Source organism: Salmo salar, chromosome ssa15, assembly GCF_905237065.1.
Source record: "Salmo salar chromosome ssa15, Ssal_v3.1, whole genome shotgun sequence".
Classification (NCBI taxonomy): Eukaryota; Metazoa; Chordata; class Actinopteri; order Salmoniformes; family Salmonidae; genus Salmo; species Salmo salar.
The window spans coordinates 51,889,371-51,917,335 of NC_059456.1; the positions used below are offsets into that span (position 1 = coordinate 51,889,371).

General features: G+C 43.7%; 1 protein-coding gene across 1 annotated transcript in view; it reads left to right on the top strand.

Annotated features, from left to right (window-relative positions):
• Nucleotides 1-1,529: 1,529 nt before the first annotated feature.
• Nucleotides 1,530-27,965, top strand: part of LOC106571584 (kinesin-like protein KIF26B) — a 35,190-nt gene continuing 8,754 nt past the window's right edge. The window contains exons 1-12 of the mRNA XM_014144819.2: nucleotides 1,530-1,775; nucleotides 1,994-2,353; nucleotides 3,645-4,139; nucleotides 7,467-7,555; nucleotides 7,714-7,897; nucleotides 12,730-12,957; nucleotides 13,288-13,381; nucleotides 16,978-17,231; nucleotides 22,905-23,106; nucleotides 23,714-23,870; nucleotides 24,053-24,212; nucleotides 24,461-27,908. Coding sequence (XP_014000294.2) covers nucleotides 1,713-1,775; nucleotides 1,994-2,353; nucleotides 3,645-4,139; nucleotides 7,467-7,555; nucleotides 7,714-7,897; nucleotides 12,730-12,957; nucleotides 13,288-13,381; nucleotides 16,978-17,231; nucleotides 22,905-23,106; nucleotides 23,714-23,870; nucleotides 24,053-24,212; nucleotides 24,461-27,908 — 5,734 coding nt within the window. The 5' untranslated portion in view covers nucleotides 1,530-1,712. The remainder of the gene's footprint in view (nucleotides 1,776-1,993; nucleotides 2,354-3,644; nucleotides 4,140-7,466; nucleotides 7,556-7,713; nucleotides 7,898-12,729; nucleotides 12,958-13,287; nucleotides 13,382-16,977; nucleotides 17,232-22,904; nucleotides 23,107-23,713; nucleotides 23,871-24,052; nucleotides 24,213-24,460; nucleotides 27,909-27,965) is intronic.

Genomic DNA, 27,965 nt, shown 5'->3' on the forward strand with positions numbered 1-27,965 from the left:
AGGAACACACAGCCAGCAGACAAGGGACCCAATAACCTGAAATTATGTGGCGATTTGGAATTTGCCCCAACACTTTTGATTCAGCTTATTGACACATTTTACATTTAGCAGACACTCTTATCCAGAGCGACTTACAGTAGTGAATGCATACATTTCATTTCATGCATTTTTTATGTACTGGCCCCCCGTGGGAATCAAACCTACAACCCTGGCGTTGCACACACCATGCTGGCATTGCAAACACCATGCTCTACCAACTGAGCCACAGGGAAGGCCCAAAAGTGTTGAAAAGAGGGACAAAGTCCTGTTGTTTAGATTGATTTGCCTCATGATTTATCAACTCGTGCACAATTAATCTGTGGTTCAGTCTGATCAACTGTAGCCTACTGATAACAATCACAGCCACATATATGCACTTCTCTAGGGTACATGTGCTTCTCTAGGCTGCCAGATCAGGAAAAACTCTGGGCCACAGGAAAACAATTTGCCCCCCACTACTATGGGATCTGTGGTGCCACCTCTGAAATCTAAAAAAAAACAGATAAAGCACAACTCCTCTCCTTTATTTGACCTAGATAATTTGTGTGTATGCATTGATATGTAGGCTACGTGTGCCTTTTATAATTTTATTTTAATTGATGTAGTTCTGTCCTTGAGCTGTTCTTGTCTATTAATGTTCTGTATTATGTCATGTTTCATGTTTTATGTGGACCCCAGGAAGAGTAGCTGCTGCTTTTGCAACAGCTAATGGAAGCAGCAGCTAATGGGGATCCTCATAAAATACCAAATACCAAATAGAATCAACATTTAAAAAAATGAGTGGCGGGACTGGCCTTCCATACTATGGACTTATCCAAGTTGCCTATGTGCATTTTGGAGACCCCCCACTGCCCCTCAAACACACACACATTCAAATATCTGTCAATTTCCAGACCTATATTGAATGTCATGCTATTGAAGTAACATTTCCACAAGAACACAGTACAGTAAAATATGGTTTCCTACCATCTAATTAGCAAGCAAAATGGAGTTCATTATCAGTAATGGCTGACAGGATATTTCCTAACGAGAACTCATCTGTGTGGGAGATGGTGAGTGAGTGAGTGTACATTTTCTCCAAAGATCAGAGAGAATCAATTCAACTTGTTCCCAGACACTCCCACCATAAAACCCACACTATGAACTTGGGGCACTCTGGTTCAAGGAATGTCCTCAAGACACACTCACATAACTTCTCTTCTAGCCAAGTCCGCTATCATCCGAACAAGCATTATGTTTGGCACAATCATATCCAAAACCCGCTAAGAAACACCCCAAATGGCCATATAATCAGATTATTTCACATGGCCTACAGACCTTAAACTTCAATTGAGAAAGCAGTTTAAAAAAGATAGGCCGAATGCCACGTTATTAGTTTGCATTTCACTGCCTCCCTGTGGACAACGAGGGGAATGCACAAATCAATTAAATCAGTAGGATGCCTGCGCGCTCTCCCTCTTCATGCGCTCAGACATTACGCACGCCTTCATTCACACCATGACCTCAACATGACCAGACGCGCAAGTGCGGATACTTTACGGGGTTAGAATAATATAATTGCTTCATACGTTTCATTTTTAAACCGTGTAAAAAACAAACAAGGCCGAGTAAAGTAGACAGCATATCCTTGTCTTTGGCTTTGTTCCGTTTTCCCTTCTCAACAACCTATTGCTATGGCATCTCTCACTCGAAGAGAGAAGGAGAGATGTCCCACAGCAGGGAACCGAAGGTATTGGGTAAGGGACCTTGATTCAATATTACTTTTTTTCACATTCAGTATTTATCTTAAGTTGTTTAGATAGTGGGTTGCACAGTTCTAGTATCTACTTATTATTTGATGACTCATAGGCTTTTAAAACATCAGTTTCAATTTATGTTATGATGATGTAATGGTCATGGTTATTTTCTTAAATTTGCAGTATATTAAGGTGCATGGTATTTGTACATTTCACAGACAGATGCGCCTCAATGTAAATCAACCAGATTTTACTCTGAGACTGGGAGCGGTACAGTACTTCACGAGGACTGTCAATCAACAGATCGCCCCTCTCCAGAGGGTGCAGGGTCCAACGCCGACCCTCATGGAGTTCCGTGGCCAAAAACGGATGTCCCATCCCGAGGGTCTCTAACGAGACCCTGCGCCGGAGGACCTGGGATTATCAGTGGATTTGACACTGTTAGACCCCCCATTGTGGGAAGTTGGAGCGTTCAGAAATCTGACGGAAAAGTTATTTGTGAGAATTGCACGGCGACTGTGGCTGCACTAAAGATACACGCACTGAGCCTCGTCATCCCTCAATATATCTCATGCAAGGTAGGCTTATCGCTTCATCACTTTCTACGAAAATGTGTTTTATGCAGTAAACACTAGCATGCATTCATTGTAGTGATACAATATACTTTGGTGACAATTTAATGGATTTGAATTGAAATTGTCAGAAAATGTGATTTAGCTACAGATTTGCAACATATTTTCGATTTTGTCACAAATTTTAGCGGCCTTAACAAATCCAAATTGTCACATGCTTAGATGTTTTTCATCCCGATTGCGTCTGATATGTAGCAGACATCAGTTCCTGTCATTGAGCTGACTCATAGGCTATCCCTAGAGTGAACTGATTCAGACTGATATTAATATTTTAACAAAGCAACTCATGTCCCCTTCAAACCTCATTACCAGAGGTACAATGAAAACGTTTGCTTTACTCTCCTATGAGAGGAATATGAAATAGAACAGGAAGTTTTAAAATAAACCACAGGCCATTACGTGGAGATATTACCTCATTGTTCAGACGGAGACGGTCAGTAGAAATCTGATAATGGCTTCTTGTAGTGTATTGATTTCCAGACCAGGGCCATGATGAAATCTGGTCCGTTATGAATCCTAAAGAAAATACAGGTCTGACAGCAAATACAGGTCTCTGACAGCCTGGTTCCAGACCTGTTTGTGCTGTTTAGCCACCTCTTACCATCTTAGAAAAAAAGTGTTATCTACAGTAGAACCTAAAAGGGTTCTCCTCCAAAACAGCCAAATAACCCTTTTGGAAACTTTTTTCTAAGACCGTGTGGTCATTATTTTGCCTGGTCCTAGATCAATTTGTCTCTTTCTTATGACAAACACACAACCCAAAATGTGGCTATACAGCACAAACAGATCTATTACCAGGCTAGGTCTCAGATTTTGGCTTGGAGTTTGTTTGGGCACATCTGCATTTTTTCTGGTTGACTTTGTTTTATGCAATATTACAGTAGTCTGGGACTCAAAATGTGGGCCATTGACATTAGCAGCTTGCGGGAGAAAGGTTTTGGAATGGAAGTTCAGGGAGAACAAGGGCACAGAAACTAACATGCAGTATGCTATGCCACCATCTCTGTCCTATGACAGATGCTATTATAATGATTGATTCTGGAAGTTGATATAGGCCTACTTGGTACCATGCCACATTTTGATACATAGTTTCCTCAATGACAGACTGTCATCAATGACAATTAATTATAAAAGTTTTCCGCTTTTGTAATTCACTGTGATATTTGTTGTTTTTGTGATTGAATTGGACTCAATGCATAGGATCATACTGTACATTCCCTTTACATCCCTTCTGTAGGACTCCACCTTGTCAGCCTATCTCCACGACAACCTCCAAACCCACAGTGGTACCATAGACGTCTGGGCTGTGGAGGAGGAGCAGAGTGGCTGTGACGTCTGTGGTGCCCACCTGAGCCAGCTGAAGCAGGAGGCCATCCACCTGATCCTAGCCAGGGAGGAACGTGCCAAGCGGGCCACTACATCTCCCGCCAAGCCCCTTCCTGGATCCACCTCCACCAAAGCAGCACCATCTAGCCCCCACCTCTCAGGCTCTGCCAGGACCCATAATTCCTCTGCCAAGCCCTCCCCTGGACCTCGATCCACCACCTCCACAGCACCATCTAGCCCCCGGCTCTCAGGCTTCACCAGGAGTCAAAGCCCCCAGAAGCCCCACCCTAGGAGGATCCTGAAGCCCACCCCAGCTGAGATGGATCGATGGGTTGAGGAGCAGCAGCAACTAGCCTCCTCCATATCAATGTCCAGCAATAACGGAGTCACCATTTTTCCCTACCAGGTACTGTACATCTAAAAACCTACAGGTTGTATGTCATAATATTGCCTCGGTATCACAGTAGCTATCATTATTATGGAGTCTAATGGAGGCTATATGAACAATATCAGGATAATATCATGAGTCATGACACATCCCCTAGCAGGTGTTGTACATCTAAAAGAGGAATGGAGAGAAGAGGAAAGGAGAGGAAAGGAGCACAGAGGAGGGAAGAGGAGAGGGGAGGAGTGGAGTGAATGCTCTCATAGAGGATGTTGTCACTGTCAGAATTGATGGACTCCGTCCGATCTGCCCCAATTAGATCCTGAGAAGTGTACATTTGCAACCTTATCGGCTAATGGAGGGAATTGGGTTGTGATTTATTTTCCCTCATAAAACAGCCAGTCAAAAAGCAGGCGGCGTGATGATCAATAGCCTGGTCATATTTAACGACTGGTGAAATATGCATAGTGCAGTATTGTAACCCTCACAGGGCTAGGCGGTAAATACAGCCGGGACGAAAGTGGATGGATGGAAGCATTTAAGGAGTCTTAAGTAGGCTACAGTAGCTTGTTCAGCCATAGGGCTCCTACCATAGGGCTTTCGTCAAAAGTAGTGCACTATATAGGGAAAAGGGCGCCATTTGGGAATCTACCTATATTTCTCCTTCAGTGCATTGTGGCTAATGAAGTGAAGTGGTCTCTGGTCTGGCAGTTTCTGGCAGTGGAGTGGCTGTCTGGCTGAGGACTAGCCTGATCACAGAACAGTTATGGTTGGCATAACAATGACCATAGGAGTTGGCTGTATACAACACAAACAGATCTGGTACCAGGTTAGCTGCCATAGTCTATTAGACAATATGCAAAGCAGAGCATATTATACCGGCGTAAGTTTGTTATTAGGAAGGTTTCCATCCAATTGGTGACAGATTTTCATGTGAATGTTCTAAAATCCGCATTAAAGAAAATGTGCACATTTTCCCCAACAGTGGTGTGTTTCCACAAAACGGACTTGTTGCAGATAAAAATCTGTGCGTGATGACGTAATGCACACAAAATGTACTTTTTCGCTTAAGTTTATATGTACTGAATACAAATCTGAAGTTCATTGTGTTTCCATCGCATTTTCAACTCCACTGATTGTTTTGTCACCAAACTGTTGCGTTTAAATAGCGAATGTGCCTTCTATGGTCTTGGCATGTGCAGTCTAGCTAACAGCTGGCAGATACAGTGTGGGTAGACTCTGCGGGCAGGCTAGTCTACATGATGAGATTATGGATAAGAGCAAGAATGCTTTCAGTTGTCAAATGGCAGTCAAGCATTGTTCATCATGTCACCAGAATAAGACCCTCTGACATTTATTGGAAAAGAGCATCAAGCTCATATCGTGCACTTTCACCACCCTGTGAAGTTCATCATCTCTTATTTCATCTGTAGCCTAATAAACGGCATGCTTTCCTGATGAGTTGTAGTGGGAGGACCACACCCCATGTCATCGCGTCACTCCAAGTTTACTTTGATATGTTGGTTATTATATCAATATTTGCCCATAAATGTGTTTCCACCACTATTTCACGCATAATTCATTTTACAGGCACAAAAAGATCCCACAATGTCGAACGAACAAATGATCTGACGGCATTTATAAAATTGGACCGAAATTTCCTGTTTCCCTCACAGCTGTCGTGATTTTTTTTTATAAGGCATGACTTTACTCGCATAAAAACTGTGGATGGGAACGTGATTATTGATGTGTTTTCATGTGATTTTCCACCTGGAGGAAGCAGAGCAAATGTTAGTCAAAGCTAGGTGACCTCATGCTAATGGTAATGGGAGTGTTTACACCATTCCAGTTTGAGATAGAAGAGAGGACAAAGAAAGAGGGACAGAGAGAGAGGGGGGAAGACAAAAGAGAAAGAGAGAGCGAGAGAGAGGGGGGTAGAGAGAGAGATGGGGGTGGAGAGAGAGAGAGAGAGAGAGAGAGAGAGAGAGAGAAATAGCAAGAGGAAGAGAAAGAGAAAGAGAAAGAGAGAGAAATAGCAAGAGGAAGAGAAAGAGAGAGAGAAATAGCAAGAGGAAGAGAAAGAGAAAGAGAGAGAGAAATAGCAAGAGGAAGAGAAAGAGAGAGAGAAATAGCAAGAGGAAGAGAAAGAGAAAGAGAGAGAGAAATAGCAAGAGAAAGAGAAAGAGAGAGAGAAATAGCAAGAGGAAGAGAAAGAGAGAGAGAAATAGCAAGAGGAAGAGAAAGAGAGAGAGAAATAGCAAGAGGAAAGAGAAAGAGAGAGAGAAATAGCAAGAGGAAGAGAAAGAGAGAGAGAAATAGCAAGAGGAAGAGAAAGAGAGAGAGAAATAGCAAGAGGAAGAGAAAGAGAGAGAGATCTTCAGGGTGTGGGGGACATGGGGTTCAGAGTTAGAAAGGAGTAGAGGTAGAATTTAACTTTACCCCGTGCCCCCTAAACCCATCTCATTCCAGATGTTAGTCATGCCCCAGGGTGCCTCATGGCTCTAATTGGCATTACATGGCTGGATGTTTCCTGTGGCAGTAGCAATAGAGGGAGGGGAACAGGGTTGTTATCTTGCCCTAAAAAGCTGAAACATTGATGTGACAGTAAAGCTGCAGAGGGGGCCACTATAAAACAGGACTCTTGCTGTCGCTTTCGCTTGCGGCCAAGCTCTTTGACTTCATTTCAGCAGATATACAGAGTATAACACACACACACACACACACACACACACACACACACACACACACACACACACACACACACACACACACACACACACACACACACACACACACACACACACACACACACACACACACACACACACACACACACACTAGGACTGGAGGGAAGGGAAAGCAGGGCTGGGTTGAAGAGTCAGACTTCACGCACATCCTCGAGGTTGTGTGGTGTGTAATAGTCAGATGCAGCACAGTCACAGTAGGTTTAGTAGTGGCTCTGAGTCTGATTGTCTGAGTCGTGTCTCCATTAAACCTTGGAGCTATATGTCCCATGTGTGACCACTAGTCTATATGTAGATCTATATGTAGATCTATATGATGAATGTCCCATTTACCTAATGTGCTTTCATCCTAGTGCCCCACATCCACAGGTTAACAATTGATTCTTCTCTTGGGTTGCGTTCCAAATGGCATCTATTCCCTGGGCTATATTACGATGTGCTGTTGGCAACTCTTCTATCATTGCCAAGCTGTACTTTGGCATGACATTGAATGAACACAAAGAGGAGTTGGCTAATAGCCCAAACAGACTGGACCCCCAGGCTATGGATATTCTAATACAGTTGAAGTATTATCTCCTAAGATGATCATTCTACTTCTCTCCAGTTTTCAGAGGAGTTCTCAGAGGGACCGAATGAGACTGTGGCTGTCCAGAGCAGTCCAATGGCTCCTGCAATTTTGTCCTTTCTGGTCAGGTATGTGTAAAACTAGTCAGTTAGATGTCTACTGAGTAGACATGGGCTCCTGCAGGTAATTCTTTACTGATGATTAATAAAAAGTCTTAAATAATCATTCAGAAGTTGAGGATGTACCTAATGTGTTTTTGAAATGTCCATATCCTATCTTTCCACAGGGCAGCCCAGAAACTGAGCCTGACGTCGAGGAGGAAGGCCCAAATGTCCGCTCCCTCTCCCGTGTCTCCTCTCCCCCATTACAGCACCTGCTACAGGGGCATCATCCAGAGGTCTCCACCCACAGTCCCCACATGCCTGCTTCAAGCTGCCAACCAACTCAAAGACGCACCCAACTTTGGCAAGGTAACAGGCTGTTCTAAGTTGTTCACCTCGGTCTTGACCAATCAGATCGTTCATGTAAAAGAGAATTTGTTCTCATTGACTTACCTGACTACACTAAACAAAAATATAAACGCAACATGCAACAATTTTTAATATTTGACTTAGTTACATCATATAAGGAAATCAGTCAATTGAAATAAATAAATTAGGCTCTAATCTATGGATTTCACATGACTGGGAATACAGATATGCATCTGTTGGTCACAGATACCTTAAAAAAAAGGTAGGGGCGTGGATCAGAAAACCAGTCAGTGTCTGGTGTTTCCCCCATTTGCCACATGCAGTGTGACACATCTCCTTCACATAGAGTTGATCAGGCTGTTGATTGTGGCCTGAGGAATGTTGTCCCACTCTTTAATGGCTGTGCGAAGTTGCTGGGTATTGGCGGGAACTGGAACACGCTGTCGTACACGTCGATCCAGAGCATCCCAAACATGTTCAATGGGTGACATGTCTGGTGAGTATGCAGGCCATTGAAGAACTGGGACATTTCCAGGAATTGTGTACAGATCCTTGCGACATTATCATGCTGAAACATGAGGTGATGACGGCAGATGAATGGCACGACAATGGGCCTCAGGATCTCGTCACGGTATCTCTGTGCATTCAAATTACCATCGATAAAATGCAATTGTGTTTGTTGTCCGTAGCTTATGCCCGCCCATAACATAACTCCACCGCCACCATGGGGCACTCTGATCACGATGTTAACGTCAGCAAATTGCTTGCCCACCTGATCAGGTCAAGACCCTGGTGAGGACGACGAGCATGCAGATGAGCTCCCTTGATGGTTTCTGACAGTTTATGCAGAAATTCTTCAGTTCTGCAAACCCAACGTTTCATCAGATGTCAGGGTGGCTGTTCTCATATGATCCCGCAGGTGAAGAAGCCAGATGTGGAGGTCCTGGGCTGGTGTGGTTACACATGGTCTGCGGTTCTGAGACCGGTTGGATTTACTGCCAAATTCTCTAAAACAACGTTGGAGGCGGCTTATGGTAGAGAAATTAACAAATAATTTTCTGGCAACAGCTCTGGTGGACATTACCATGTTAATTGCACGCTCCCTCAAAAGTTGAGACATCTGCGGCATTGTGTTGTGTGTCAAAACCGCACATTTTAGTGTGGCCTTTTATTGTCCCCAGCATAAGGTACACCTGTGTAGTGATCATGCTGTTTAATCAGCTTCTTGATTAAACAGTCATGTGTATGGATGATTGTGGCAAAGGAGAAATGCTCACTAACAGGGATGTAAACAAATTTGTGCACAACATTTAAGAGTAATAAGCTTTTTGTGCGTTTGGAACATTTCTGGGATCTTTTATTTCAGCTCATGAAACATGGGACCAACACTTAACATGTTGCGTTGATATTTTTGTTTGGTATAAATACATGTTTAAATAAATGTTTAAATAAATGTTTTATTAAATAAATAAATCGTTCTCCCACATACACTTTTTTTTACGTGATTCCAGAGTCATTAAGCAAGTGAGAGTGGTTGTGTCGAGGAGTGAAGAAGATCCTATATCGGCACTCATAATTATACCCCCATCTTTATGAAATGCTATAATGTGGTGTTAATGTCCTTTCTGTTTCTGCCCTCCCCCTCTGGGGTATACTGTAGAGGAAATCAATATGGCTGCCCTCGTGTTTCACAGATGATGGTCTAGAGTTACAGATAACAGGCCTCCATCCCATCCCATCCCATCCCATCCATTCCACCTGCACTCAGCCCAAACAACACAGGGAGAACCTCTTTTCTCTCTCTCTCTCTCTCTCTCTCTCTCTCTCTCTCTCTCTCTCTCTCTCTCTCTCTCTCTCTCTCTCTCTCGCTCTTTCACCCCTCTCCCTTTCTCTCTCTGGTTCTCCTTCCCACATTCTCTCTCTAGCTCACCCCCTCTTTCCTATCTCTCAGTATATGGCTTCTTGAATAATTCAGCCCCATAAATATACCGTGACACAAGCTCAATAGAATACAGTCAGGGTAGGAGTTACAAAGAAAGACTTCCTCCAACAGATAGCAGACAGACTAGCTACCATCACTTGTTTTTTATTATGATTCATCATCATTATCAAGGCTGATGGATTATGTTCACGGTTGGGTAGGTCACTTTCTAAATGTAATCCATTACAGTTACAAGTTACCTGTCCAAAATTGTTATCAGTAACATAGCTTTTGGATTACCCAAAGTAACGTAATCTGATTACCTTCATTTACTTTTAGATTACTTTCCTTTAAGAGGCATTAGAAGAAGACAAAAATGAATATTAACAATTGAATGACATCTATTACAAGATAAGTCAATGTTAGAGTTTACATAGCTGGCCAGAAATGGATGTTGGGTTCTGTAGGCTTCTAACCCATTGCTTTCTACTTCAATACAGATAATAAAACGATTAGGCTATATTTTAACATTAAAATCTAAAGTCTGTCAGATTTACAGTCATTCCAATTAATTATATTCTTGATCTTCAAGAATAGGATTTGTAAATATGGAAATATAGATTAGTTTAATTGTTTAACCTGACCATAACCTCAAAAGAAAGGATTTATTAGCCTACTCTGTTGTTTATCTGTTTGTTCTGAAGGACTGATTGGGTTCATTGCTTCAAAACATGGTTGAAAAATAAATGCTGCTCTCATGGAATGGCATGCTTGGCGCACTACCGAAAACATTTGCTAGTCCTATTGTTTACTTTTCGGTTGGTGACATCATTGAATTAGGAATTAGAATACTTAATTCATTTAATAGGATCTCTATGGGTGACACTTTGATATCTCGATCATTTTCAACTGTTGAAGTTTATCAAAAGTGCACAAGTTTAAGCAGTACGTTAGGCCTTTTTTAATCAGCACAAATTAGATTGAGCAATAAAAGCCTTACTCGTGGTCAAGGTTGGTTAGGTTACATTCTAAATGTAATCTGTTACAGTTACTAGTTACCTATCCAAAATTGTAATCTGTAATGTAATTTTTGGATTACCCCCAACTCAGTGACGTAATCAGATTACTTTCCGTTACCTTTGGATTACTTTCCCCTTAAGAGGCAGTAGAAGAAAACACAAAGGATCTATCAAACACATTTGGTATGTCATCATAGTGAGGTTAGACTCGCTCAGATGGAACAAACTTCAGTTCAGTTGGGTTTCTTAAGCATGATTACATGGTTAATTGACTTCATCTTGGTGGTTCTGTGACGTTCTTATCCTTCAGATGTGCAGAGTCAGACCTCAGAGAACTAAGTTAAGTGGCTGTTGAGGTCTTAGCTAACTTAACATAAACCCTCTCAGAGCCTTTAAATCCACTGTATTTCCAGTAGAGCTAAGTTAATATCTGAACAGCAGGAATTTGTTCATGTGGCGTTCCTACTCGGGATATATAGGATGTAGCTACATGAATTAATAATAATTTATCATTGATTCGATTTATATAGTGCTTTTACAGACAATTTAACAGCATAGAATTACACTCATTCCACTGAATTATAGGATCTCAATGCTTTATAGTACATAAGGGTAAACTGTGTAGCCTATAATAACAGCTACTACAGTTATATCCTCTCTCTAACACTAGTCTATGGGTGTTTAAGTCTGTACAAGTTTTCCTCTACATTCCTCTTCTCTTTTAACTAAGTTGGTGTAAAAGAGACACCATCTCACAGGGGTGAACAGCAGAATGCTGCCTTTTTCTCACTATTTACCAGTAAAGTTTGAAATCTCTCCTCAGTTGCCTAGCTGTGCGATATCCCTATTCCGTTTAGCTTAACGTCTTCTTACACCTATTCCAAAGGAACATATAAATAGCCGTGGATAGAAGCAAATAGAATCAGGAATGCTGGGAAACTCCTAGGGTTTAATGCGACTGCTGTGTCTGTCGTTTCCAACCTCCGTTAAAAGAACGAGAACATCCTGCCTGTGACCCATATTGACAGCTGCTTTGACTATTCTACAATCACGTCTGATGCATTTAGATATTATTGTTTAGGATTTTCATTGTTTAATAATGCATGGATTTTCATACTTTCCTTCCTGGTTCTATCAGTTTTATTGTGTGTAAAAAAATGCTTTTACTGTTTTTTTCCCCCCATATGGAATATTTAAATACTCTTTTAGCTTCCACTAAACCTTTTAGAAAATGCTCTTTATTTGGATTTCTATGTAGATCTTGTCTTCGATCTTGACCATTTATCGTAAGAACGAGACAAAACTTTTTTTAAATAAAAGATTGAAGTTGAATCTCCATTATTCAAGTTGGAGAATGAAGATTCAAGTTAGGAATTTACAATAACTTCAAGTGAAGACTGGGGGTCAGCCTGATGAGCCTAAATACTCAGTGACCTCCTCCATATAGCCTAACTCTCGCACACTTTCACACTTCCACATGCACACACAAGTTAAACATGAACTGATCGTGATTGCTGATCAGTTCATTTGTATATTTATAATTAGTAGGTTTTGTTATCTGTTTTAACAAACCTTTTTTATTTTTGTAGTTATGTATTGTATATTGTTTGTTTGTGGTGTGGTTTTCATATAAGCCCTTGGGCTCCCAACCACACCTGCACACTGTAAAAAAAATGTTTTTTTAAAGTGTTTTTATCTGTATTGTTGTTGATCACCTGTTTTCTTTGGAGCAAATAACAAAAAATAATATAAAAGACATTTGACATAACTTCAAGCATACGGTATAATGTCCCTTACCTACCTACTCATCATCTATTCATCCCAGTTCCCAACAGCCCCCTGAAAAAAAACTGGATCACATCTTCACCACCAGCTTTCTTCTCTCCATACAGGTCAAAGTGGTGCTGCGAGTATGCCTCTCTCCCACCGTGCCCCCTTCCCAACCCCAGTCACCCATTCTTAGGGTGGACCCAGCCAAGAGAAGGGTCACCATGATTGATCCTACCACCAACCACAATCAACAGCCACACTCCAACTCCACGCCGTCACACGTTGGGGAAGCTAAGGGTCACTCTAAGACATATGTCTTTGACGCAGCCTACCCCCCAGAGTCAACCCAGGTCAGTGGGTACAGTACAGTACGGTTGGTTTGTTATCTCTGTCTGATGACCTGAAAACTGATGGGACTTAAAATGCCGTTTCCAGACAGCCATCGCTATATCAAGTGCTGTTATCTTAGCCTCCCAGCCTCTTTCCTTTCCCAGCTGTGTGTGTTAGTGTTGTTTGATGGATCGGACACACTCAGCCATTTCATTAATTAATTCCCCTCCTCTTAAGTTTTATTTGCGTTTTAAACAGCTGGATGAATGCTAAGGTGGATGGATGGATTCACCCTCCTTTTCTCCTTTTTTCACCCTATTTTTCGATCCCTCCTTTATCTTTTCTGCTAGGCGGAGGTGTGTGTAGGTATTCTGCCTGACGTCATCCGTTCTGTGGTTAACGGGGCAGACGGTTGTATTCTGTGTTTTGGACATGGTGAAGCGGGTAAGTAATGAAAAAAAACGGCATAAATCAGCATAAATTTCAAACTGGTATATGCTGGTCTTTTAATTTTTTTTTTACCTTTATTTAACTAGGCAAGTCAGTTAAGAACACATTCTTATTTACAATGACAGCCTAGGAACAGTGTGTTAACTGACTTGTTCAGGGGCAGAATGACAGATTTTTACCTTGTCAGCTCGGGGATTCAATCTAGCAACCTTTCGGTTACTGGCCCAATGCTCTAACTACTAGGATACCTGCCGCAACAATCTATGCTGGTCCATGTTGGTCTATAACGTCAGTGTTGGTCTGATGCTGGTCAGGGATGGGCAACTTTGATTGGGGTGGGGGCCACAAAAACTCTGAACTCATCATGAAGGGCTGCAGTGGCTCCCAGGTCTGCGTACCTACACATGCAGTCAGAGCTGACCCTAGCCTTTTGAGGGCCCTAAGTGAAATGTTTTTTTCTCTCCTCTTAACAGTGGAGAGAAACACGTCTTGCCATTACGCAGAGAGAAGATTTAGCAATTTTATTATAATTGCATGCAATTCTAATGATCGAGGCGGAGAGAATTTAAAACAGCTAATTTCCTACAATTCTTAACATTTTGTGATAGGGTGGAGATAAATGTTTGCAATATTTAATATTATATCTGAGTGAGAGTGACAAAAAAATATATGATTACTACAAGTTTAGATAGCTAGCTAGACTAATTTACCAATATTAAAAATGTTAGCTGACATGGCTAATTGAGTGACTGTCAGTGACTGACATAACACGATTTTGAAATTGCACCTTGTGTATTCTACTAGTCTAACTAAACATTTTTTATCTGCAGGCCTACAAAGGTTGCCCATCCCTGCTCTAGCTGGTCAAGCTGGTCTGACCAGCATGGTATAGATGGTTTTGCTAGTTTACCAGCATGGTCTAGCTAGTTTTTCTGGTGCCCAGCCTTCGCTGTATTTTGAACACTGATGACCAGTCTTTGCTGTGTTTTTGGACACATACCAGCGTATCCTGGTGATGCTGGTGACCAAGCTGGTCCTTGCTCGTCTATGCTTGTCCAGCATGGTCTAGCTAGTCAAGCTGGTCTGACCAAGCCCATCATTATCATATTTTGCAGTTGATTTTTAGAATTGTTTATTTCAATATCTGTTTTGTTTGTTGTATTTTTGCATGTACATTGATTGATTAATGAATCTTATGCTACACAAAGATAAAAAAAACAAAAACATAAATCATTGTTCTTAACTAATCCAATCTGTTAGTTGGACTTATTGCATCTGTTACTGAAATAGTTGTTCCAGTTTAGATGGTTTAGGAAGTCTAACCCTGGCAGTCATTCTGAATGCAGACTCTGGGTAAATAAAAGTTCCAGCTGTTTGACATCCCCACTCTGGCTGGATTCCTATAGGAATTAAATATCACTTTGCAAGCCAGCATAGGCTGGTCAGCAGAAAAAACGTACTAAATGCTGGTCACCAGCAAAGACACAGCGAAGGCTGGTCACCAGCAAAAACACAGCAAAGGCTGGTTACAACGAAAACACAGTGAAAGCACCAGCAGAAACACAGTGAAGGCTAAGCAGCAAAACCAGCATTAGCCAAAAGCATAAATGCTTACTGTTGATCAGCATGACCAGCCTATGCTGGTCTATGATGTTATTTTCATCAGGAAAGTAGCATTGTTTTAAGTGGCCATGAAGACCAAACCTCATAAGGAGAGTGGCTATTATCTCTTTCATCAATGTCTTTTATATATCTCTTGAATTCATATTTTTCCTGTGTGCAATGGCAGGGGAGGTGCATCCATCTCTTTCATCTCTCTTTTCCCTATGGGGGCTGTGGTGGCATGGAGGTGTTCCATCCGTCCTCTCCTTTATTCATCCCATCTTCCATTGCATTCATTTTCCACCTCTTCGATAAATAAAAGTGGGAGATTCATCCATAATACATCCCAAGTGTTTTTAAGCTTCTTCCGCCGTCGTTCTGCCTGCCAAACATGTCAACAAGGCGCAAATATTTTGTCAGTCAGGATGAGCAAGCTGAGGTGGACTAAAAACGAAATGGACTGTAAGACGATCTCTGCTCTGCTATTAGGAAAATGGAATCCACTTAGCTTTACTAAAGGCTTTGTGTCTGTGTGACACAAATACATAAAACCCTTTTCTCTCCTGTAAGGGCAGTGTCTCCTTGGAGCTATACCTTTCTACTACACATGACGCCACCGGCCGTAAATCAGATTGAATTAGTCTGGCGGTGTAGACGGCGGCAGGTCGGCTGCCAGGGGATATCAATCTCTCTCCCTCCCTCCATAGAATGGCCCTCTGGAATGAATGATGGCAGGCTGGTTCGCCTTTAATTGGACAAAACCAATTCTCTTACCCTAATTCAATTAGCATTTGGATTAGAGTGAGTAAACCTAGGACACGGATCACTGGAGTTACGGTACTGTAATACGGGACAAAAGTCCCTCCCTCCCTCCCTCCCTCCCTCCCTCCCTCCCTCCCTCCCTCCCTCCCTCCCTCCCTCCCTCCCTCCCTCCTCTATACTGGATCACTTAGGTGGCTTCTACACATTGGTATGCTCTATAAAAAGGGTTTTGAAAGGGTTCCTTGTGGGGGTCAGGGAAGAACCCTTTTTGGTACTAAGTGGCATCTTTTTTCAAAGAGCTTATTGGAGGAAGATAAAAGTGTCTGCTAGTAACTGGCAGTGGCATACAATGTAAAGTGCCGTATGTAAATCCAATCCGGTATTATCAATAAATTCATTATTAAAAGGGAGGATATATGTTCTGTATTATAAACTGGGTGGTTCAAGCCCTGAATGCTGATTGGCTAAAAGCCCTGATACATCAGACCGTATAGCACGGGTATGACAATTACGTTGATAAAGAGTTTATAATAGCAATAAGGCACCTCGGGGGATTGCGGTATATATGGCCAATATACCCCGGCTAAGGGCTGTTCTTATGTACGACACAATGCGGAATGCCTGGATACAGCCCTTGAGCCACCTTGAGCCTTATTGCTTAAATAACTTCTATTTCAGAAGATGGTATTTTGACAGTGTTTTGGGTGTGGACCATTAAAACTGTGTCGTTAGAACCTTAATTTGGGGGGAAATCTGCCCTTTCCATCCCCTCTGTCCTCCAAGTTAACCCTACAATGGGGACATGTACTGTAAATACTGACACTTTCAATGAGCGCGTTGTGGTTTGTGTAATTAGATAATGTCTGTCTTAACAAGCAGTGCATTAAACCAACTCTGAAGCCCCCCCCCTACCCGCAAGCTGTTTACCAAGATGCTCTGTCTCTTTCTCTCTCTTCCTCTCACACACACACGCACACACACACACACACACGCACACACACACGCACACGCACACGCACACACACACACACATGCGCGCGCACACACACACACACACACACACGCACACGCACACGCACACGCACACACACACACACACACACACACACACACACACAAACACAGGTTTGCACGCACTTTCGCACACAGACATGCACACGCAGACACACACAAACAGAGCACCCAAACTGACTGTGTTGTGTGTGCCTTATTACTGTGGTTAACAGGGAAGTCCCACACCATGATGGGTAGTGATAGCAGCAGCCAGAGTTTAGGGGTCATCCCGTGTGCCATCTCCTGGTTCTACAGTCACACAGAGAGGAGGAGGAGGGAGAGGACTGGGGCCAGCCTGGCTGTGTCTGTGTCCGCTATGGAGGTCTGTGGGGAGGACGAGACCCTCAGGGACTTACTGTCAGGCAGCCTCCAGGACAGCACATCAGCAGACCATTATCTCTTTGAGGACCCCATCTATGGAATGCAGGTAAATAATGATACAGGGTCTTATTGTTGTGGACGGTTCAGAAATGTGTAACGTTTATAGAACAGACTTGATTCTTTGTTAGCTCTCTATTGAATTTCTCTATGTGCAGCATTGGTGTGAAATCTCTGCATAAGAACAGTTTCTTAATGAAGTCCCAGGTCTTAAGAACACAGAAATACACATATGTCACTAAGGTGTCATGTCACTCTAAGGGTATCTTACAGTTCCTTCAGAAAGTATTCATAACCCTTGACTTATTCCACATTTTGTTGGGTTACAACCTGAATAACAAAGGAATTAAACTGATCTTTTTCTCACCCATCTACACACAGTACCCCATAATGACAAACTGAAAAGATGTTTTTAAAAATGTTAGAAATTGATTTAAAATTGATTTAAAATTAAATACGGAAATATCTCATTTATATAAGTATTCACACCCCTGTGTCAATACGTCAGAATAACTTTTGGCAGCGATTACAGATGTGAGTCTTTCTGGGTAAGTCTTTAAGAGCTTTGTACATCTGGATTGTACAATATTTGCACATTGTTCTTTTAAAATTTCTCAAGCTTTGACAAGTAAGTTGTTGATCATTTCTCAACAGCCATTTTCAAGTCTTGCCATAGATTTTCAAGCCAATTAAAGTCAAAACTATAACTAGGCCACTCAGGAACATTCAATGTCGTCTTGGTAAGGAACTCCAGTGTATATTTGGCCTTGTGTTTTAGGTTATTTTCCTGCTAAAAGCTGAATGTTTCCCAGTGTCTGTTGGAAAGCAGACTGAGCCAGGTTTTTCTGTGCTTAGCTCTATTCCGTTTATTTTTATCCTCAAAAATTCCCTAGTCCTTGCCGATGACAAGCATACCCATAACATAATGCAGCCACCACCTGTCACGTCCTGACCATAGAAAGATGTTATTTTCTATGGTAGAGTAGGTCAGGGCGTGAACGTTTTTTTTCTTGTTTTCTATTTCTATGTTGTCAGGGTCTAGTTTTGTATTTCTATGTTGGGGTTTTGTTTGGGATATTCTCCAATTAGAGGCAGCTGGTCCTCGTTGTCTCTAATTGGAGATCATACTTAAGTAGGGTTTTTTTTCCACCTGGGTTTGTGGGAGATTGTTTATTGAGTAGTGTATGTTTCAACTCTGCGTCACGGTTTGTTGTTTTGTTCTTTAGTTTATGTTTGTGTTTCGCATAGTTTCACAGTGTAAATAAAATGTGGAACGACACACACGCTGCACTTTGGTCCGCTTCTCCTTACGACAGCCGTGACACCACCATGCTTGAAATTATGAAGAGTGTTGGATTTGCCCCAAGTATAACGCTTTATATTCAGGAAATGAAGTAAAAAAAATGTTTTTTTGTTGTTGTTGCAGTTTTACTTTAGTGCCTTATTGCAAACAGAATGCATGTTTTGGAATATTTTTATTCTGTACAGCCTTCCTTCTTTTCACTCCGTCATTTAGGTTAGTATTGTGGAGTAACTACAACGTTGTTGATCCATACTTTGTTTTCTCCTATCACAGCCATTAAACTCTGTAACTGTTTTAAAGTCACCATTCGCCTCATGCAGTGGCTATTTTAGCATGTAAATCTTGGTTGGGCAAACTAATGTTTTGGGAATGCGTGCCAGCAAAGCCACAACACAACGCTAAACAATACTTTAATTGCACTATAACAGTAACAAACGGTGCCCACAAACTGTTAGGAACTACATAAAGCTGTCCCAACAGCAGAGTCCCAACAGCAGTCCCAAAACCTTACCACTGCTACACATGGCTATCAACAGAGCCTTGTCTGGCAGCGAAGCAGCCCTTTAAAAATTCAGAACATGGGCCGTTCTTACAGTGTTTTCCCTGTACACCAAGTCAGAACCATAGGATAAATGAAGGGGGCATATAAGCAGACAATGAAAGCTCTTACAATATTCATTGATTACATTTCTCTAAAACAGGTTATAGGCGACATGTGCACCACCAAGTCAGAATAGTAGGCAAAATTAAGAGGGGAAAATAGACCAAATTATTAGGGTGAGGCACATGGGCTACTAACAGTTTACTACACAACATACACTTAGCAACAGTACACATCTCTCTGGCATATTACATAATTTATGCAGCAGCATACAATACATTTTTGGACACCTTGTTGTGCTGTGCTGACTTCAAATCAAATGTATTTATATAGCCCATCTTACATCAGCTGATATCTCAAAGTGCTGTACAGAAACCCAGCCTAAAACCCCAAACAGCAAGCAATGCAGATGTAGAAGCACGGTGGCTAGGAAAAACTCCCTAGAAAGGCCAAAACCTAGGAAGAAACCTAGAGCAGAACCAGGCTATGAGGGGTGGCCAGTCCTCTTCTGGCTGTGCCGGGTGGAGATTATAACAGAACATGGCCTAGATGTTCAAATGTTCATAAATACCAGCATGGTCAAATAATAATAATCACAGTAGTTGTCGAGGGTGCAACAAGTCAGCACCTCAAGAGTAAATGTCAGTTGGCTTTTCATAGCCAATCATTGAGAGTATCTCTACCGCTCCTGCTGTCTCTAGAGAGTTGAAAACAGCAAGTCTGGGACAGGTAGCACGTCCGGTGAACAGGTCAGGGTTCCATAGCCGCAGGCAGAACAGTTGAAACTGGAGCAGCAGCACGGCCAGGTGGACTGGGAACAGCAAGGAGTCATCATGTCAGGTAGTCCTGAGGCATGGTCCTAGGGCTCAGGTCCTCCGAGAGAGAGAAAGAAAGAAAGAGAGAGAAAGAGAGAATTAGAGAGAGCATACTTAAATTCACACAGGACACCGGATAAGACAGGAGAAATACTCCAGATATAACAGACTAACCCTAGCCCCTCGACACATAAACTACTGCAGCATAAATACTGGAGGCTGAGACAGGAGGGGTCAGGAGACACTGTGGCCCCATCCGATGATACCCCCCAGACAGGGCCAAACAGGAAGGAAATACCCCCCCCCCCCACTTTGCCAAAGCACAGCCCCCACACCACTAGAGGGATATCTTCAACCACCAACTTACCATCCTGAGACAAGGCCGAGTATAGCCCACAAAGATCTCCGCCACGGCACAACCCAAGGGGGGCGTCAACCCAGACAGGAAGACCACGTCAGTGACTCAACCCACTCAACCCCTCCTAGGGACGGCATGGAAGAACACCAATAAGCCAGTGACTCAGCCCCTGTAATAGGGTTAGAGGCAGAGAATCCCAGTGGAGAGAGGGGAACCGGCCAGGCAGAGACAGCAAGGGCGGTTCGTTGCTCCAGAGCCTTTCCGTTCACCTTCACACTCCTGGGCCAGACTACACTCAATCATAGGACCCACCTTGAATAGGAAGGTGGCACGGCGGTCCTTCGTGATAAAACATTGTCATGAAAGTATGGTATTCTCTGGATTTATGGTGCTTTAAAGACATCAGTGATGTCAGAAGATCACTGACATCAGTGATCTTCAGGTCGGAGCTCTAGAAAGAAGCCAGAGTTCCTGATTTACAGTTCCGAGTTGGATGACCGTTTAAAACGTATTTTCCCAGTCGGAGCTCATTTTTTCCCAAGTTCCCAGTTGTCTTGAGCTCACTGAAGTCAGATTTCCAAGTTCTGAGTTAACAGTTGTTTTGAACATGGCAAAAATCCTGCTGGATTGACAGCATGGCCAATGTTGAATGTTTATCATTAAAGCTTGGCAAAGAGACCTTTAAACACAAACTTGGATCACACAGCCACTCCACTGAATAGCAGGCTAGTGATTGCTTTGCAATACTTGCAGTTAGCCACTAATTCTTTCCAAACCACTCATTGTTGAATTTGCGATTTCCAACTTGTTGTTGTCCAATGAGCACCGATACATTTTATCTATAATTTCTCTTCACGATTTCTCTTCATATGACAAGGATTAAAAAGGATTTGCCAGTAGATTGTCGACTTGATTCATGATGATGACTGCTAGCTAAGATTTTGAAAGTATGATGTTGACATCAGTCCGATCAAAGCTACTGTAGATATAATGGGATTTGAAGTAATTGTATCTGTGGCCAATGACCTTGAGCCTTCTTGGATGGGCACTTCTATGGCAGTACCCAAGGGGCTTGAATTGTTTTGCTTTACCCTTAGATTTGGCGGTGACGTAGCGCCCTTATGAGTGACAGTACACTGAGGCAATGTATAAATTAATTATTGATTTATTTTAGCTAAGAATTGGGAGCTCTGCCCTGAATGACAGGTCGCCACTGGCCTCATGGTGATATCCCTGAGCGATATCCTTCCTCTCCAGCAACTTAGTTATGAAGGACGCCTGTATCTTTGTAGTGACTGGGTGTATTGATACACCATCCAAAGTAAAATTAATAACTTCACCATGCTCAAGGGGATATTCAACATCTGCTTTTTAAACGTTTACCCATCTACCAATAGGTGCCCTTCTTTTTTTACCAGGTAAGTTGACTGAAAACTCATTCACAGCCTGGGGAGTAGTTACAGGGGAGAGGAATGAGCCAATTGTAAGCTGGGGATGATTAGGTGACAGTATGAGGGCCTGATTAGGAATGTAGGTAGGACATCAGAGTTAACACCCCTACTCTTACGATAAGTCTAGTGGGATTGTTAGTGACCACAAAGTCAGCACACCTATTTAACATCCCATCCAAAAGACAGAATCCTACACAAGGTAATGCCCCCAATCACTGCCCTGGGATATTTATTTATTAGACCAAAGGAAAGAGTGGCTCCTACTGGCCCTCCAACACCACTTCTAGCAGCATCTGGTCTCCCATCCAGAGACTGACCAGGACCAGCACTGCTTAGCTTCAGAGATAAGCAGGGTGGTATGCTGCTGGCTCTTAATGAGGCATTGGAAAACCTCCCTGGTCTTTGTGGTTGAATCTGTGATTGAAATTCACCGCTCGACTGATGGACCTTAGATAATTGTATGTGTGGGGTATAGAGATGAGGTACTCATTCAAAAACCTTGTGAAACACTATTGTTGCACACAGAGCGAGTCCATGCAACTTATTATGTGACTTGTTAAGCAAATGTTTACTCCGGAACTTATTTCGGCTTGCCATAACAAAGGGGTTGAATACTTATTGACTCAAGCCATTTCAGCCTTTAATTTTTAATAAATTTGTAAAAATGTCGAAAAACGCAATTTCTTTTTTTTTTCAATTCCACTTTGACTTTATGGGGTATTGTGTGTAGGCAGTGAAACAAAGTAGCAATTTAATCCATTTTAAATTCAGACTGTAACACAACAAAATGTGGCAAAAGTCAGGGGGTGTTAATACTTTCTGAAGGCACTGTATATAATTACTTTGTTTTGTTTGGTACTACCACAGTCAGGAATTAGAAAACACTAGTTAATTCCTTATTCAGATGCATTGTCAGAAGAGCCAGGGAAGTGGGACTTAACTTAATTACAGTGCATAATCCCAGTTACAAACTTACATTGGCATTGTCACATTGAACAACATGTCGTATTATATTCATGCCTTGCTGTGCCGGTGTCTGTCCCGGAGTCCCCCTTTCCCCCTCTGTGCCATTGTACCTCTATCCCCCCTTTATCCCTCTCTACATACATTATCTATGTTCTGTCATGAAAATAAAATAAAAAAATATGATAAAATATAATATAAAGTAAAACATGCTGTCTTCCTCTAATGCAGCTTCGGCACCACAGTGTGGTATCTGCCCCCAACGCCGAGAGAGCTGCCTTCCTGCTGGATGCAGCCATCGCATCGCGCCACCGTGCCGGCGGCCCGACGAGTGGAGATCGCAGTGACATCACCACACTATCGTCCTCCTCCAGCTCCCATATGTTTTTTACTCTGCACGTCCAACAGCAGCTCACAGAGGGCAGCGGCAAAGGTTGCTATTTCTGTACATTGTAGAAAAGATAACTCTGGCATGCTATTCCGTACATAGATCAGATAGAGATATCTATGGGCCCTATATCTATGGTATGTAGGAAATAAGGTTATTACCTATGCACATTGCTTATTGTGCCCACGTTTCAGTCAGAGTACTTTGTCAAGACTGACAGTAAAAATGTCTGTACGCTCTTTATTTTTGTTCGTATTTTTTCCTTCTTATTGGTCAGTGACCTGTACGTAGCTTGCACTGTATGTGTCACCATACGGACTCGTGAGTAAGCTATCAAGCTAATATCTGGAGACTTAATTTGCATACGGCTGACTGAATAAACTGTACCTAATTTGTTTTCTAAGAATACTTGGAATACCTTGGATTTATTTTATTATTTTCTTTGCTCTATTCTCAACTATTCTCTCTGATGATTTTAGTTCCCCCCCCTTCATTTCCTCTAGTGAATTCTCTCCTTCTCTTCTCTTCTCTTCTCTTCTCTTCTCTTCTCTTCTCTTCTCTTCTCTTCTCTTCTCTTCTCTTCTCTTCTCTTCTCTTCTCTTCTCTTCTCTTCTCTTCTCTTCTCTTCTCTTCTCTTCTCTTCCTCTATCAGTACCAGGGGGTCATAGCAGGTTGATCATGATAGACCTGGCTAACAGTATAAAGGGGACCAGTAGAACCAGTGACAGCAGAACTGGACGTCCTGAGTCTGAACTGGGCAGTGTTATACTGGCCCTACTCAACAATGGAAACAAAAACATCCCCAACAGGTTAGATACTAGAGACTTTCAATTTGATTGCATTGCAATGGAACAGAAGGAAACAATTGATTCAAGCAGTAGATCATGAAATTGAGTCTTTAATACTGGTATGTAATCTAATTGTATGGTACGTGTTATGTATAATGTATGATGGTGATGATGAGGATGGTTGTACTTTGTGCTCACCACAGAGACAGTAAAGTGACCATGCTGCTACAGGAGTCTTTGGGAAATATTAACTGTCATACGACCGTGCTGGCCCATGTGACTGACTCAACAGAACACTTCCCAGAGACACTCTCCACTGTCCAAATTGCCTCACGCATTCGCAGGACGCAGAAGAAGGCAAACGTATGTCTACTGAATTATAGATTACTTACCATTACATTCTTGGTGCCAAGAATGATGTTAAAAGTGTTATTCAATGAACCTTGGGTGGCCTAACTATTAGTAAACAATTTAAGCAGTTTAGTAGCATTTGTTTTGTTTGTGACGAGGCAAAAAAGTATCACTAACTTTGACCTCTCTCTCTCTCTCTCTCTCTCTCTCTCTCTCTCACTCTCTCTCTCTCTCTCTCTCTCTCTCTCTCTCTCTCTCAGCATTCAACATCCTGCTCTCCCAGTGGTAGAAGCCTGAGTAGAGAGAGGAGTGGAGGGAGTAGTCCTTTCTCTCTCAGAGCGTTTCACTCTACCAATGCTGTGGACTCTGACCTCAGTGACCTGCCCAAGCTCAGGCTCGGTGGTGATCTGCTGGATGACCACTCCAGCACAGACCAGTCCTGTGACACGGTCATCCACGTCAACCCCGATGGCTCGGTCCAGCAGCCCAGTGCAGAGCTGACCCAGCAGGGCCAGGGCCAGCCGGAGTTTACCCCCATCATCCACGCTCTACACCAGAATAAGGCTGAAGCGGAATCGGAGGACGCTGAGCTTTCTGCTCTAAAGAAAGAGCTACTGCAGCACCTTCTAAACATCATGCCTAGACTGCAGGGAGAGAAGAAGAAGAATGAGAGCATCATCCAAGAACAACTTCCTCAGAATACAGCAGAAGTGGGCCAATGTGAGAGGAACTTAAGTCTTAAGTGTGACACGTTCGCAGAGCTGCAGGAGCGACTCGGGTGCATCGACGGCAGCGAAACAGTTAACAAGTCATCGTTAAAAGAACCTTCTGCCGTGATCGAGTCCCCTCCAGTACCCCAAGATGGCTCAGGCAGAACTGAGACTGAGGAAAATACCTCCTTCTTGAAACTACTGAATATGAAGGTGAAGTGTTGTGAGCTTTCCATTGTGGGTGAGAAAGAGAGCCTGGTGACAGATGGCAGTCTTCTGGTCAACAGTTTTCAGAGAGAGGACTCTGGTCTGTATGACTGTGAGGAGGGAAGTGCAGCCAGCTCCAAAGAGGACCAACCAAACCCCTGTGGCTCTATCAGTATACATCCAGCCTGCCAGAACCAAGGCAACCCCCCTGAGTACAGCTTTCTGCCACAGCACAGTGAAATCTATACTCAGATCAGCCCTGTGCCAAGCTCTCATCCTCCTCTTCCTCTGTCTCTTCTTCCCCTGTCTCTGGAGCCAGTTGGATACCCAGGGAGGTCTGGCTTGCTGCAACACCAGACCAGGACCTCTCCGGCAGGGAAGAGCACTCCGATATCCCCCTCTCTCTCTCCATCCCTCCTCTCCCCCTCATCCTCCACCACCTCCTCCTTGGCTACCAGTGTTCTCCTAGGAGAGATGATCCTTCCCCAGCTTTCCCAGCTGCCTACTACAGAGTCAGACCTGAAGGAGATGAAGGCCACCATCACGGTGATGGTCCAGCAGCCATTGGACCAGACGGGTCAGGATGAGCTGGTGTTCACCATGGTGGAGGAGGTGACCATCAGCGGGGCGCTGGAGAGAGGAGGCCGGGCGGGGAACATCATCAGGATCAGGGATGCCCACTCCTCCTCTGGCCAGGCTTCTTCAGGGTCTGTACTGGGTTCCCTTCCCATCAGGATTATCAGTAACATTAGTGAAGATTCTACAGGTTCCACTATCAAGGCCATGGATCCTGCTACTACCACTAACACCATGGCTGTGGAAGTCAACACCAAACCCAAAGCCATGTCTTCTCTCTCCAGGGTGGAGAACCGGGTCTTGCCCTCCTTTATAAACCCCTTGCTCGCTGACCTCAGTAGGAGTAGTGATGCGGAGGGGTCTCGTCATCGCCGAGGGGTTTATAACACCCGTTTCACGCGAGCGGATGCTTATTCTGAACCCGAGAAGAAAGATCATCTAAAAGGTTCAGGAAGTAAAACGGCGATGGAGACAGAAGGTGTGTTCTATATTACTGAGAGGAATCACGAGAAGAATACCAACCAGAGCGTTTTGATGCCTTTCCCAGGTCAAACTAATAGTATTGCATCATGTGACACACATGCCTGGGAGGAGACCGGTTGCTATGAGATGATGTCATTAGAGAATAGGGCCAGAGGGAGGAGTGGTAACCAAGCAGAAAGGAGCTATCCCAGAGGAGGGGAGTTCACCACCTGTTCCCTAACCTGTTATGACCGGGACTTACCTGTTCCATCTTCCCTAATTACTCCAAAGACACCAGGGGACAGTAGTGAAAGGAGCAGGAATACACCAGAGAATGGTATCCCTGGTTACCTTGCAGCTACCCACCACAGAACAGCCAGTCTACCAAGAGGCTGGCATAATATCAACAAGCAGGAGAGCTATGTAATGAGCGAGGAGTATAAACATAAAGCCCCAGACTTTACATCATCCACCCCTGGTAGTCCCTGGGTGACCCTGGAGAAGAGGCCATCCTCAGCCAGGCAGGGGATCGTCTCCTGTGCCAGGGAGAGCCTCCCTCTCCCCTTCTCACCAGCTCGGAAGTACAGCCTGGAGCAGCAGCAGAGACAGAGAACTAGTAACAGTCCTCTCAGCACAGCCAGTAGTTCACCATTGGAGCCCATGCCATCCACTTGGAGTGTTAGACATGATAGCGGTAAGCTGGAATCTCCCATAGAGGAAAGCAGTAGGCTCTTCAGTGCTAAACTAGAGCAGTTGGCTAGCAGGACCAACTCTTTAGGTAGAATACCACTGGAGTGCCACCCTCTGGACCGAGGCAGTAGCCTATCCTCTGTGAGCTCCATGGGGAGCTCCAAGGGCTCCAAAGGGAGTTGGGAAGGGGAGTCCAGCCAACCCACCCTACCCCGGGCCAGCAGGAGCCCCAGGAGGGCCCCTAGGTCCATTCCCTTGTCTGACAAAAACACCCCCTACACAGCCCATTCTCCCAAAACCAATAGGTCAACCTTTATAACTGAGCCCAACACCACCACCTCCACAGCCCTCCAGTCTCCCAGAACCAGCCGATCTAAGCTCTCCGCGGTGGGGAAACTGATGATGACCAGCCCTAAGGTCCGCCGGATATCAATCCCCAGTACCAAGAACCTCAGCTTCTCTCCCAAGGCGTTCCGTCAGTCCATCAACAGGAGCGCCAGTCTGTCCCCTGATGGGAAGAGCCCTGAGCATGGTCCAACCTGGTCCACCCAGTCTCTAAGCCGAAACCAGACCCCCTCGCCCCAGACCCTACCACCACGCCTCGTAGCAAAGTCCCCCGTCCGGGTAATCAACGGGCGCATCTCAGAGCTCCTCCAGATCGGCAGAGAGCCCTACCCCTCTGGCGGGGCCTCCGGAGGACTAGTTCTAGACAAGATGGCAGCAGCGGCTGGAGCTGCCTGTAGATCCATGGGAGAGGTTCATCCTGTTCACCCTGTACCCTCACCCTATGTCAAGGTGACAGCGCCTCGCAGGCCCAACCACCTCAGCGGTCACGCCAGTGATGTCACTAGTGTGTTGAGCGGGGAGCTGCCCCCGGCCATGGGTAAGACAGCATTATTGACCAATAGGAACAGCGTGGTGAGCAGTGGCTATGAGAGCATGGTTAGGGACAGCGAAGCCACAGGGAGCATTACCTCCAACAGAGACTCTATCAGCGATAAGAGCTGTTCTATGATCAGTGTGGCCCGAAGTGAGAGGAACCCCAAAAGGAGGAGCAGCAACGGTAAGATCTGATCTGGGTAATTCCTTAATTGAATGCACAGCCAGCGAGCAAAACTGG